The sequence below is a fragment of the Vicugna pacos genome, chromosome 7 (assembly GCF_048564905.1).
Source record: "Vicugna pacos chromosome 7, VicPac4, whole genome shotgun sequence".
Taxonomy (NCBI): Eukaryota; Metazoa; Chordata; class Mammalia; order Artiodactyla; family Camelidae; genus Vicugna; species Vicugna pacos.
Window position 1 is genome coordinate 32,868,935 of NC_132993.1, and position 13,562 is coordinate 32,882,496.

A 13,562-nucleotide genomic window follows, 5' to 3' on the forward strand; every position below is an offset into this window, starting at 1 on the left:
GGAGGATGGGGTGACTCATGCCTAAGAAAACCCCGAACTCACCAAAGGATTTCAGCAAAACATATTCAAGGCCAGGTGAGGGAGGGGGGGTCTCAAGGTCCATGATCAGCTCCCACACAGTCCTCTGGTTGATGGGGAGATAACAGAGCAGTCAACAATATCAACCCCCAGGCACCAGAAGGTCTGGGGGCAACGCACCCTCATCAAGTAGTTAATTTTTTCCCTTTGGTGGTGGTTTAAGCATCTGAAAAACTCAGGAAATATACATGAGGTACCATTATCTGGGTGCTTCAGAGAGGACCTGCAGCAGAGGATATGGGGGAGGGGTCCCTGGAAGGCCCCCCAGGGTCCTGCTTGGTTACATGCATGCTTAGCATGCAGAGGTCCTGGGTTCAATCCCCAGTAACTCTACAAAAAAAAAAAGGACTACATGTAGCCAGCCAATATTTTATAATAGGGTCAATACAAGTTGTTAATCTGTGAATCAAAATACCAGGAACTGTGGTGCCTGGAATTCTCTGGGATGTATATGATCAGACCCAACAGGAGGGATCCAAAAAGATGGATGAAATGATTTATCAGACACTACAGTACTTCATGTCGTAAAAATCATAAATTTCTTGGAATTTTGTGCTCATTTATCACTGAGCACAAACTATATCCACTGTGTAGGTAGAAAGAAAAAAAAGGCATAGCAGGAACAAACAGATTCAGAGAAGGAAATGGGTATTTTTCAAAAGAGTTGTTGCATCAACTCTTCTATGGTTTGAAACAATTTTACAACAAATTCTGATGACAAATTATTTTGCCACACTTCATCAACAGGTCCAGAATTTTCCAGTAAATACAAATTTCAGATTTTTAAATATTCTGCATGACATCAGTTTTTTTAAATTATGCAGTACAAATGTTTTTGAGTGCAAACATGGATAAGTAAAATATCTTGTGTTTATTTCTTAGTGTTATAATGTGTTTATATGTGTATGTATGTAATTTTAGAGTAAACCCAAATGTTCTTGATGAACCCAAAATGGTAGAACTGCAGTAGACTTCACACAACAGACTTACACGAAATATTTATATTAAATAAATGATTTTCTAAGACTCATGCTTTTTAGGCTCATTTATATCACACCATATCTATTGTCATAAACTGTGTGTGCCTTTCCTTTTGCACTGAAACAAGGCTGGTTCCAAATATTCCAAGTAGACAGTTTCTTACTGTAGTTTAGTGAAGGCTACAAAACTATCCGATTTGTTCAAAATTAATCAGTGGGGTGCTGAAGGACTTTTTTCCCCATCAGAAATGAAGTCAAAAAGCTTATCTATCTATATATAACTATACATCTCTTTGTTCCCCACTTGAATATAAGCTCCTCTGAATAAATTATGCTCTTTCTCTTGACCCCCGCCCCACCATACGCTCATAACTACTGTTAGCAAATATCAGTAGGCAACCAGCTCCCAGCCCAGCCAACCCCTGTCCCTGGGGAAATGAGTCAAAGTTTAATCACCTGAGCAGAATCTCTTTTATTGAAGAGTTATCACCTGGTGCCCTTGAACACAATTCAGTTTATCCCTTAGGCTTCCTTAGGAGGGAGTTCGTAAAGGTGTATGTGCCATGAACCTTACTGGCCACAGTGAACTTATTCTGGTGACAAAGTTCCTTTCATAAAAGAAGTTGGATACACAGCCGAATTCCCTATGTTGCTTACTGTCAGTTCTCCTCCGTGCCAAGCCACCCTCATCCCACGAAAGCTGAAGGACCCTACCACAAAATAAGCTCCTTTCTGGCTGAGTCCCCATCGCCCACCCCACCCTACCCCCACCTTGCCTTGACGTTGCACCCATTCCTATAGCAGAAAGTTGGCCCTTTTTTGCCTGCAGAAATGCCCTCGGTCAGTTCTTCACCCTGCACACGCCCAGGACGGTGAGAAGCTCAGGTGTCAGCAGCTGTTCTTGGACGATCACCTCTTTAGTTCTCTTCCGAGTCCAGTTGGTTGAGTCGCTTTACAATTATGCTGTTGATTTTCTTAAGATCGTCTATGTCCTTTCCCTCAGCTGCTAGTCTTCTTGACACATCTTCCATCTTGTTGCCCGTTTGAACTTTAAAATGGAAAACAGACAGTGTTCACTGGTTTTCAGCATGTTCCATCCAGACTCAGAGCCCTGAGGGCAGGGGGAGAGAGGGGGCTCGGCTGAGCGCTGAGATGCCCCCTTGGCAAATCCCCTGCTCTGATATCCCACACAGCCCAGAAGCCCAAGAGAGAAATTGCTGAAGACTGAAGTTAACTATCAAGTGAATGATTTTTACAATTTCTTGGTGCCAGACTTGACTACCTTCAGCAGCTCTGCACAGATTTTGGCTGAGAAAGACATTGCTGCAAGCAACTGAGGGAAACTGCCAGCGTGTCTGATTATCCCCAGAGAAGTGATTGTTATGTTGTCTCATTTTGAGACTCATTCTCAGAAAGAGTTTTTTGCTCCTCATTTGGGAGGTGAGATTTTTTGGGTTCTCGCCTATTTTGACATAACTCTTCTGGTTCTAAACCACCAGACCATAATGAATGTATAATAATTCTCCTCAGACCACCCTGAAAGCAGAGAGACCATATTTCCAAAATAAACAGAACCCCTGGTTACTGAGTAACCCAGGGAACGGAACAGCCTGAGGTCTGTTTAGCAGAGTTAAAATTTCTGAGAAATGCAACACAATATCAGTATTTAATATTTGGGCTTCTTATCATTTCCATTTCAGGCAAGTTTTTTCCAAGGTATCTTTTAAGTTTAGCAGAAAACTAACATGGAAATGTCAGAGCTTCACCTTCCAGCATTGGGACAAATTGCTGCCCAGAAGCTACTTATATCTCCCATGTCTGAAAAATTATTTTGGAAGTATTATGGTCCAAGACATGACAGAAGAGTCTTATTGAACATTGCTGCAGAGTGAGGTACCACTTGCTTCTGGGGAAGAATGTGAAACAAACAAATCCACAGCATGTGACATCCCTTCCCATCTTGGGAACCTTCTGCATGTGTCAAACACAGAAGGAAGTAGTGCCATGTTGGACTAAGTCTGTTCCCCAGTACAGTGGTTCCAAATTAAATCCCCAAAAAGAAAAAGGGTTCCATGTGCAAAAAAGTTAAAGGAAAATTATATCTGACTTGTCTTTTGGAAATTCACAAGGAGTGGGAAAAAAAAACAAAAAAACCTTGAGCATAAACTTATACAGTAATTCTCAAACTCATTTCAGCACAGGGCCCTTTAGAGACTGCTTTTCTTATCCCTTAAGGCAACACTTAATAATATCCCACACACCTAGCATCTACACTGCTTGGCCACTGGAAACTGCTACCAAGGCAGGTAGGCATCCTTGGTCATCTAACTTGGTGTCCATTGTTCCTCTTTAGGACAGAGATTGTGACAAAAACATAAGGCTCAACAGTTTAATCAATGTAATCAGTATAAAATAGCCTATTTCTTTTGCATAAAATTATAAAGAATTATAAAGAATGTAAGTTCTTGCACTTCAGTTAAAAGAATACACGTGTGCACTGAATCCCATTGAGAGTGAAAAGGTTTCCTTGTTAAAGATGCACACAGACCAAGTTCATTTACAGGGTCCTGTGTCAACTCTGGTCTTAAATTGGGCTAAGATTTATCTGGAAACCACAAGAAGCCTTTATTATTACTTCAACATAGGCAGTGGAGTGCTGGTGGGTTCTGGAGGCAGACGGGCCAGGGTATGAATCCCAGCTCTGCGTCTGATTTGCTGGATAAACATGGAGAGTGAAACTCTCTGGGCCTTAGTCTTTCATCAGTAAAACAGAAATATTAGACGCTACCTTGAGGGGTAGAGTAAGGATTTAAGATAATGAATTTAATGTCTCTGGCACAGAGTAATCATTCAATAAAAAGGCATTCTTCTTTATTCACATCTTGTTTCTTAATATGAATTTGCCATCAATATAAAACACTCAAAGCAAATATAAAATAAATCCTGCTTATACCGGGAGTATAAAATGGTCACAAAGCGAATGGTCTTTGATGTCAGGCAGGGGAGTCTTTGTGTCCTGATAAGACACCTATTGGTAGTGGACTTGGGCGTATTAATTAATCTCTCCAAGCTTCAGTTTCAGCATGGGTAAAACCAGAATAAAAACAGGTCCCACACTATAGAGTCACCACGAGGTTGTGAGCAAACAGACATCAACTGATGCCTGGGAGAGAGTGAGCACCCAATACATAACATTGTTTTTATCATTGTTTTATCATTTATCATAATCGCAGAAGAGAGAAGTGTTTTGGTTGCTCCCAAGTTAGTAAACATACCTAAAATTTCTCAATAGTTTAACTTAGTCATTACCCAGATGGGTGAGGGCAGAATGGTATTTGGAGCATCAACTAATGTGGGATAACATTTCAGAAAGAGTTCCAGGCGCTCTTTCCAGCCCTGCAGGTTCAGGGCCAACCTTCCTCCAATTAATAATCAGATACAAGGACACTGTTGTAAGGATTGTTCACATTGTAGCTTCTAAGAGCAAAAGGGCACTGGGAGACCGGGAAGCAGTTAAACATCATCTCTCCCGTCCAGCCCCAGCCCCAAACCGCATAAACACCCCTAAGCTGGAAGGAAGAGTTTAGGGGAAGGAAAGGGGTTAGAAGCTGTAAGAGTCATGCCCCTCTCTGCCCGCCTCTCCCCTCCCATCACTACCATCGATACCCCCACTAATCCTGCATGAACTTGAATGAGAGGATTTCAAAGGCATGAGATCCACCTCTCATTTAGGATGGTTGAAGGCAGGGGCAGAAGTGACTGTGCGGTGGATCCAGGCAGAAGGCTGTCAAAGACGACGCCCTCCTTTCAGGCTCCTTCCACTCTTGGGGGGGTGAGGGGAGGGAACTGAAATAACTACAGTTGGTGATCCGCAGAGGACAGCTCAGAGCGGATGCTGGTGGGCACCATGGGAGGGGCAACATGCAGAAGGAGGAGACATCTTTGCAAGAGGACAGATGTCCCCTTCCCCTATCCATGGCAGAGGGGAGAGTGGCACTGAGACCTCAGGGATCTCTCGGTGGAGGGGCTGGGTGGGAAAGCCTGGGTCACCACTCAAGGGCAGGCATGCAGGGCCCAGGCCAAGGGCAGGCAGGACACGTTAGATCAGAAGCAGGACGCCAGCCTGGGCAGCGTCAGACAGGAGGGAAGCAGCCTCATTACATCCCAACACTGCCTCTGGGCCCTGGCACAAGCCTCATTGCTTCTAATTGATTTCAGGGAGGTGGGGAAATCTGGGAGCGGGGCTGAAACATGACTGTGACTAAGTTATAGATCTGAATTCATGGAGAACCTGTGTTTTGGATTAAGAAAACCCAGAATTAACTAGAATAAGCTGCCTACCATTGGCAGCTAGGGACTCCAGGTGAGAAACGAAAGTGTTAGAGAAACAGTTAATGCCCTCATTTGTGAACTCCTGGCAGTCTGGGCTTCTGTGTGCCCCAGCGACCTGCCCCAGGGCTGCATTCCCTAGGCATTCACGCTCTCTCGTCCTTCCACATCAGTACTGACTGCCAGGAAGCACTGCCTCGATCCAGGAGCAAGGGGAACCAATCAGCTACACATCAGTGGTACTTACCGATTAGAAATATCACGAAAGAAACCAGTGCCAGGCTAACAATCAGCACGATTATCAGCCCCAACAAAAACAGACTGTGGCTCCCATTTCCTGAGTTAGCGCCAACGTCTGGGATTTTCTCCTCCAGAGCTAATACGAAACAAACAACAAAGACAAAAACTCCTCAGCACACAGCTTGTCAGCAGAACCGAACAGTCCCCCACAAGTAGAGATATAAGGGGTACATCCATTTTCCCTCTGATCACTCTGGAGAGAGACTTCCATTCTAGGAATGTCTTTGGGCTGGGTGCTTTTTGAGAATTTTTTACCTTCTATACAGTATTCAAAGAACAAGCCAGGTCAACCTCTCTCTCCTCAGTCCCTATTTGAAGATTTCCTTGAAGACTATGTTAACACTGTATGTATCAGAACATGGATTTTTCATTTGGGAGGCGGGTGGGGGATAAAGAAGTTAAGGGTTCTGCATGACAGGGGCTCTATGGCCCTTTTCCCAGAGTGACCCAGGAGTAAGACCAGAGGGCTCCCGGCCACTTACTCTGGGTGAAAGGCTGAACACCTTGCAGTATCTTGCAGAAAACTCTATTTCCTGTCAAAATAACCAGTTATGCCTAATCCATTTAAACAACAACAACAACAACAAAATAACCCTGGTGTACTTTGGTTTCTGAAAGCTGTTTTCAGGATGGACATGCTGTGGAAGCCAGGTTCTCTGAAATGTTTTGCACTTGAGCTGAGACGGCAACCACGCTTCTACAACAGCCTGGTCCATCCAAACCATGAATTGTCTGCACATGGGCATCATTTTGGAAGGCATATTTGCCTAATAACACCCGAATTAAATTGAAAAAGAAATACAAAAACTTGGGGTAATGGAGATCCTTGAACTACTTCCGTATTCTCTCCTACTTTGTGTCAGTCCCACACCCTCTGCTACTTGACTAAGGAAGAATGGGTGGCTCGTGCCCCGTGCGTTATAAGGGGGCTGCATCACACCCTCCACAAGGTGTGCCTCCTAATCATAGCCGGGCATAAGCCGGCACCCAAACACCTACATTTAATGAGACTGACTGCATTAAAAACAGGTCAAAATCTGAACAAATTAAAATATAGAGGAAAACAAGAACTCAGAAAGGATTTAGAGGGGGAATTATAGATATAAAACCGGGACAGTAAGAGTTTAGAGTGCGTGTGGAACAAACAGCAAATGGGCATTTATCACCATGAATGTCAGCATTTAAGCTAGAAAAGATGGGGCTCAGAATAACCTGATTGAACTCATTTATAATATTTAGGGGCCAAGATTCACCATAATATTTAGTATTTAGTATACAGCAGATTTTTATTTTGTTTTCTCCCTTCTTTTTCTAATGCTTTAATTGGGGTAATTTGCAATTTAAAACAGGGAGTTGATATTTTTGCCCAACAAAATGTTAATGATGTTTTTTTAGAACTAGTTAAATGTGTGGAACATTTTTCTCAGCAATTCGCCATGAAGTAAGACCCCTCTAGGAAAGTGGGCTCCATCGGTGACCTGGCTGTGGTCACTAGAAGGCACAAAAGCAGCCAACAGGGATGAGTAAGCCTCTGGGAGACCACCTCGGCAGCCTCCAGCGCTTTCCAGGGAGGGACACTCAGCAGGGACGTTTCAGAACTTTGAAGACAAGAGTTCAAATCTTGCTTAAGAGCCAAGAAAGCCCATAAGCCTGGCAAGTATTCAGAGAACAAAAGCAAAAACTGCCTCACAAGAAACAGCATTCTACCGTGGGGCCTTCCGAAGGCCCACCCCGCCCCTCCACGCCCGCAGGTCCAGCTTAGCACCGCTATTTTTAGGTGGCCTAGATGCCTGGCAGGCCGGCCGAGCCTCGGAGGGCACACGTACGGTACAGTTGCTGCGATCCGGCAGGACAGAGGTTTAGTTTGTTTAAGTCATTTATGGAATCCACAACATAAAGCTTTCTATCCTCGGGAATGCCGCTAGAGCCGGTGTCCTGGGAAGAACGATTCATTGTCCCTGGAAGAAAACACTGTCATTAAACACAGAGGCTGGCTGGGGAGCTGGGCTTCAGGAGAATCACAGCCCACAGGAAGCTGATCAGGCACATGAAGAACCACCCATACAGATTACTTCCAGATGAAGGGCTAGAAAAGCTTTGCTTGTCCGTAAGAAAATATTTCCTTCTGGGGACAACTTTTGGAGCTATTCTTTTTGCTTTGCTTGCCAGGAAGCTCAGAATCAAGGGTGTAGCCCAATTGTAAGGCTTTAATACCCTGATGATGTGCATATGCTCTTGTCTCCTCCTCAAATTCCTCAGTTCTGTTTGTATTTTCCCTGGGTCTCTTTTTTTCTTTTGTAATTGATTTTTAAATATTGCCCTTTTATTACATTGGTCATATTCTGCATATATTTGTGCAAGGCGGCTATATATAAACACGTAAAGATAAAATTAAGCTAGGCAGCCTGTGACCATAAAGACTCTGAGAAAAGAAAATACTGTGAACCATTCTAATTGATGAGGCTTTAATACAAAACTATACCTATTAGATTCTCCCTCAAGATGCTGTATGAGTTCCAACCTTAAAGGCATCTTTAGTCCTTAGACACTGGCTCTGAGTCTTCAGGGCAAAAATCTTAGCAAACTGAGATGCTACAGCAGTTGCAGGCTCGACCTCAGGACCCTCTAAGGTCTCTTCCCTGAGTTTCCTTAGATTGAGGTCACTTACATAATAAATAATTTTTAAACTGTAGTTTACATTTCAGGTCATGTTCTCTAATGTCAGCACAACTTCAAGGTACATTGAAAAACCTAAATGGATTTTAAAAATCTATTTTAAGATGTTTCTCTAGTACAACAGAGAACTTGTGGCCTTTTAATTATGTGAAACGAAGGTTCTAGGAAGACAAATTCCAGTTGCTATCAAAGCTTTCTCTTTTACAGTTGTCTCTTTTCATAAAATGAGTCTAATAGTGATGTTTTGATCTGGAAAGGATTTTAGACATGCTCTCCTCCAGCCCCTTTCCTTTCCACAGGTGAGAAAATGGAAGCTCAGAGGGTAAATGCCCGAGATCGCACATGAGCTCGTCGCAGACCTGGCAGTAGGCCTCTGGCTTCACTGTGCCTTCTCCTGCACTGCCTTCTCCATAGGCTCCCTATCTGTTGTCACAATCAGCTCAAACCTCACCTCCAGTAAGAATCAGCCTGTCTTTCCTTTGTGCCCTTGTTGGATGCTGTACATTCTTCTATCAGAACAGCTGTTCTATATTACTGTATTTTCTTACATCTTTGATTTTCCCAATTGACTGAACACCCCATAGGGTGGGCACCAATCTTACTCTTCAAATGCCCAGTGCCAAGTTTAGAAGCCAGTGACTTCTAAACACCTAACATTTAATTTAGGATTTGTATCTCACTATTTCCAAAAGAATTTGAGGCAGTAATAAGTACCCTAACATAAATAAAACTGAGGTAAAAACCCTCATGTGATATTTGGACTTTAGTAAAAGCAATGCAGTAAACTTTGTGCCTGCCTAGATGTGGCAACACACTATCTCCTGTTAACATTTTAAAACTTTCCTTTAATGCCTAGCTACAGAATGAAGGGAAATATGATTAGTGTTAAGAGAAACCAAATTCAGGAAAAAAAAAACATGAACACCTATAGAAGATCTGAAAAAAAAAGTATCAGTCATTTACTAAACAGATTAGACTGAACTCCAAAATATTAAAACCCAGCAATTTCCCAGTTTATACCTAAAAACGTACTAGTACTTGTAAAAAAAAAAAAAAAAGTGCTCCCAGAACCCTAGGTAAGAAACACAGTGGGTTTGGAAAGTCATGAACTAGTTAAATTTTTTTCAATCAATTAAAAACTGTAAAGGGTGTTTTATTGATCCTGAAATTTTAATTAACAAGAACATATAACTCCCTGAGGATTTTAGGTAAGGTAATACTGAAGCACTTTAGATACTGATGTTACTGAATTCCAAATACACTTCCTGGAGCACTCCTAAGGGAATGACTTTAAGTGACAAAAAAAAAAAAAAAAAGTAACAGCATATAGAGCAGAGGGGCCTTGGAGATCAATCGACTCTTACTCTTTTACAGATAAAACCAAAAGTGTTGACTGATGTGTGGTCAGATTTCTAAACTATTTTTCTAGAGATTTTATCATCTCTTTATACTTCATTGTCCCAAACACTAATATTTGATGAGGCATAAAGCTTGTATCACATCATAGGATCATTCTTCCAAACACGGCTTCTATTTTAGGCTCAGTGGCTGACACATGGTTCATTTTTGGATCTCTGATTTGATATCCTTGAGCCTTAGCTTCCCCTTTGGGAATGTAATCACTACTGCTTAAATCTCATGCTGAGGCTTAATCAGCGTTTACAAGGTAGAGGACTAGCTAGAAAAATCACAGCCACAACAACTGACTTAAGAGCAGCACAGCTAATAAAATCTCCAAACCACTGGCCCTTGCTGCCAGCTCAAAAGTAATTCAATGCAACATCCAATCCAAAAGCACTAAGACAATAACCCACACTGAACCCTGAAGTGCTCTGAAAGCAGCCATTTGGGTAAAGTTACAATGCAAATAAATGCTATTTCAATGCAGTTTTAAATTAAGTGCAACATGCAAATAGAAGATAAAGAGCCAGTAGGGAAAACACAGTTGGGTGTGGTTCATGGCGGCTAAGAGCCTGCAAATGACTCTGTAAGTAAGTGGATCCAAGATCACATGGCCCTAAAACCAGGACCCACAGCTGTTGACACCCAGTTGTTGCTATCTTTGGCATCTCCATATGAGGGCATCTGGGAACAACCAGCAGGGCTGGAGAAGCCAGTGTTACTAAATTCTGCATCGCACTAACCTGACCCTCCTTTTGACTCTGGTGTGCAAATTTGATCATTAAGTAAGATTGACTGAAGCAGCATCCTTTTCATGGAACCCCTTCTAATACCTTGAGGTGAAACATGTAAGTAATTTCATTTTGCTCCAGTTTAAATCAATGCTAACAGCTGATTTTTTTTTCTGTCATTTAAGAATGCTTTGACTACCTATAATATTCTGACCAATATAGTTGTCTATGAAAGTCTGCTTTGCTCTTTATTTTTTTCCAATAGGTGTTTGGTATCAAACCATAGAAATAACTCCCACCAGTACTGTCCCACAAAATCAGAATTGTTATCATAGGGCTTAATTCAAAGCTAATAGGAAGCTTTCTTGAGTGAGTCATGAAAATTTGTCCTTTAGTTCCATTTCAGAGTCAGTGCCTTCTCAAATACAGGAAGTAATTTTAAAAATAAAGTCTATATCATTTCTATCAGAAGTTAAAAGCACAGGGCACATGCAACAACAACAACAAAAAAACAAACCAGCCTCAAGAATTCACTCTCAGAAGAGTAACAGCATGCAAATTACTTACAAAAATGTGAGCTGTGACTGCTAGATTACCAGGGAAAAAAAATTATTCAGAAGCAACTATGACTTTCTACAAATTCTGCAGTTCTTTCTTTGCCTTCCTTCGGCACGCGAGCACTCCTCTAAGGCCCACAAACCCCAGCATGAAACTGTTGATCTATATTTAGTGTTAATTTAGCCAAGCAGTGTAAGATTCCAAATATTGACTTTTTTCATAAAGCCTAAGGTTTTTAGTTAATATATTCGTAAAACTATGCTTTAAAAAGAAAGAAAACCACCATGCCTTGATTCAATTGGTAACTGATGAGGTTCTTATTGGACTGAGATTTATGTCCTTATTTGGCTGATGTGACTGTGTGAGCTGACAGTTCCCGTCTTCTGCCATACGGCGCTCCCGTGTAAATGTCGGGTAGCAGGCTGAAGCTGCCGCACTAAACTCACTTGCACAGGACTCCAGACCAGAGGACTATAAGAAACAGGAACAGAATAAGGATGTAACAGTCTAACCAGGATGAGGGCAGATCAGAGGACTCCTAGGGCTTCCAGTAGCTACAAAAGCAGACCGCATATGGGAGACTTTACAGCTACAGACACAGTGGCCCTACTGTTTAGTGATGGAAGCACCTTATCTCAACTTTCTTTTCTTTTCAAAGGCTTTATTCTGTGAATTTTTATGCATCCTCCCTTCTCGGGAATCTCAAGCCTCTGACATGGTTCCCGCACACACATGCCAAGGAGTGTCTGCCCTCTGGTGTACATAAAAGAAGCTACAGTGAGGAGAAGACAATCCCGCAAGCCCCCATCCCAGACCACAGACCTGACAGCCCAGCAGGACAGTAAGGGTTAAGTGGTAAACTGATCCGTGATCCTCTGTAATCCTACCTTCCATTGCCATGACTAGATAGACATTATTCATCCTTGAAACACACTGCACTTCAATTAGAAAATGCTCTGCAAAATTCCTTTTACATCTGTATTCAGTATGGACCTCATTCTACTTTGGGGGAAAGATTTATCTATACCCGAGGGCCAGTTCCTGAAGGAAGACAATGTAAGTAGTAACTATTTTCTCAGAAGCCCTTAATACCTTAAAAGCTATCCCAAATCTCTTGAAAAATGAAAATGTTTGTTAGCTTTTGTTTTATCATGTTCAGTTTTAATCTCCCAACTATGTGAACTGTTTTAACCCATCTATTCTTTGAAGAAATAAGAGCTTCATTTGGAACATTTACTACATGTTTTTCTCTCTCCTATAACCTTACAACCCCACGGAGTATTAATGCCCACCCCTTCAGGGATGAGGGAAGTGGAGACTAAACAATTCCTCACACCAAAGTCTGAATTCAACTATATTTTACAGTGAGGAGGATGAGACTTTTTATGGCTTTACTGTTAGTTCTGGAAAATACTTAAAAGCAGAGCAAGCCAGAAAGAGAAAGAAAAATACCATATGAGATCGCTCATATGTGGAATCTAAAAAACAAAAACAAAAACAAAGCATAAATACAGGACAGAAATAGACTCATGGACAGAGAATACAGACTTGTGGTTACCAGGGGGGTAGAGGGTGGGAAGGGATAGACTGGGATTTCAAAATTGTAGAATAGATAAACAAGATTACACTGTATAGCACAGGGAAATATACACAAAATGTTATGATAAATAACAGAGAAAAAAATGTGACAATGAGTGTGTATATGTCCATGAATGACTGAAAAATTGTGCTGAACACTGGAATTTGACACAACATTGTAAAATGATTATAAATCAAAATGATAAAAAATAAAAAAAATAAAAAAATTTTAAAAAAAGCAGAGCAAGGTAATCTACCTCATTTTATCTATTATGTACCTGAAAAGTCCACATCAAAAAGAGTTTTGGATCACAAGAAGAAAACAGGTACTCTATTCTCACAAAAACTGTTCAGTCTGGGGAAACTGTCAAGTGTTTCTTGCTTTTTCTTTCAAATATTGTATCTCCTTCCCAGGAAACTAAGCAAATGTCACCAAAGACTTGAGTCACAGAAGCCGACTGGTTCAAAATTAATGCTGGAACCTCACAATAAAACTTACTAGGCAGGGACCATTTCAAATTCCTTTAAACCAGCAAGGTTAACCAAGAATCAAGGAAATGAATTGATCTACCATACGCTATTTTACTACTTTGAAGAAAGCTCAAGCATTCTTACACGCTGAATCCCCAGTAATCCTGTCTAGCAACTATCCATCAATTTCATGAAAAGTCACCCATCTATAAATTTAATATACAAATACTCACATTTCTTTTTTCCTCCTAAAATCCCAGGAAAAAAGGCAGAATAAGAAATTACAAAACCACAAGAATAAAAATTGGAGGAAACAATGCTGAGCAAAATTTCAACAAATGTATTGAATATGGAGAGTGGTTTGTCCCCACCTGAGCAGAACTCCAGGGGACCATCACTGACGAGTGATGACCAGCCCCACAGAACTCAGGCAGGCTCAGGACTGGAGGCAACAGTGAAG

At 41.6% G+C, this 13,562-nt stretch overlaps 1 protein-coding gene across 1 annotated transcript; it reads right to left on the minus strand.

The window, feature by feature from the left end:
- Positions 1-1,835: 1,835 nt before the first annotated feature.
- Positions 1,836-11,200, minus strand: LSMEM1 (leucine rich single-pass membrane protein 1). The gene is made up of 4 exons (XM_006217739.4): positions 11,063-11,200; positions 7,514-7,645; positions 5,635-5,763; positions 1,836-2,106 (listed from the first exon to the last, which is right to left on the minus strand). Exons 2-4 carry the CDS (start codon positions 7,638-7,640, stop codon positions 1,976-1,978), a joined length of 387 nt encoding a protein of 128 aa, XP_006217801.1. The 5' UTR covers positions 7,641-7,645; positions 11,063-11,200; the 3' UTR covers positions 1,836-1,975.
- Positions 11,201-13,562: the final 2,362 nt, after the last annotated feature.

Excerpts from the sequence above, each read along its gene's own strand:
- LSMEM1 (XM_006217739.4), bottom strand. The coding sequence starts at position 7,640 with ATGAATCGTTCTTCCCAGGACACCGGCTCTAGCGGCATTCCCGAGGAT. Across the intron at positions 5,764-7,513 it reads CGGATCGCAGCAACTGTACC|CTCTGGAGGAGAAAATCCCA; the intron begins GTACGTGTGCCC and ends GTTTCGTATTAG. Across the intron at positions 2,107-5,634 it reads TTTCGTGATATTTCTAATCG|TTCAAACGGGCAACAAGATG; the intron begins GTAAGTACCACT and ends TCCATTTTAAAG.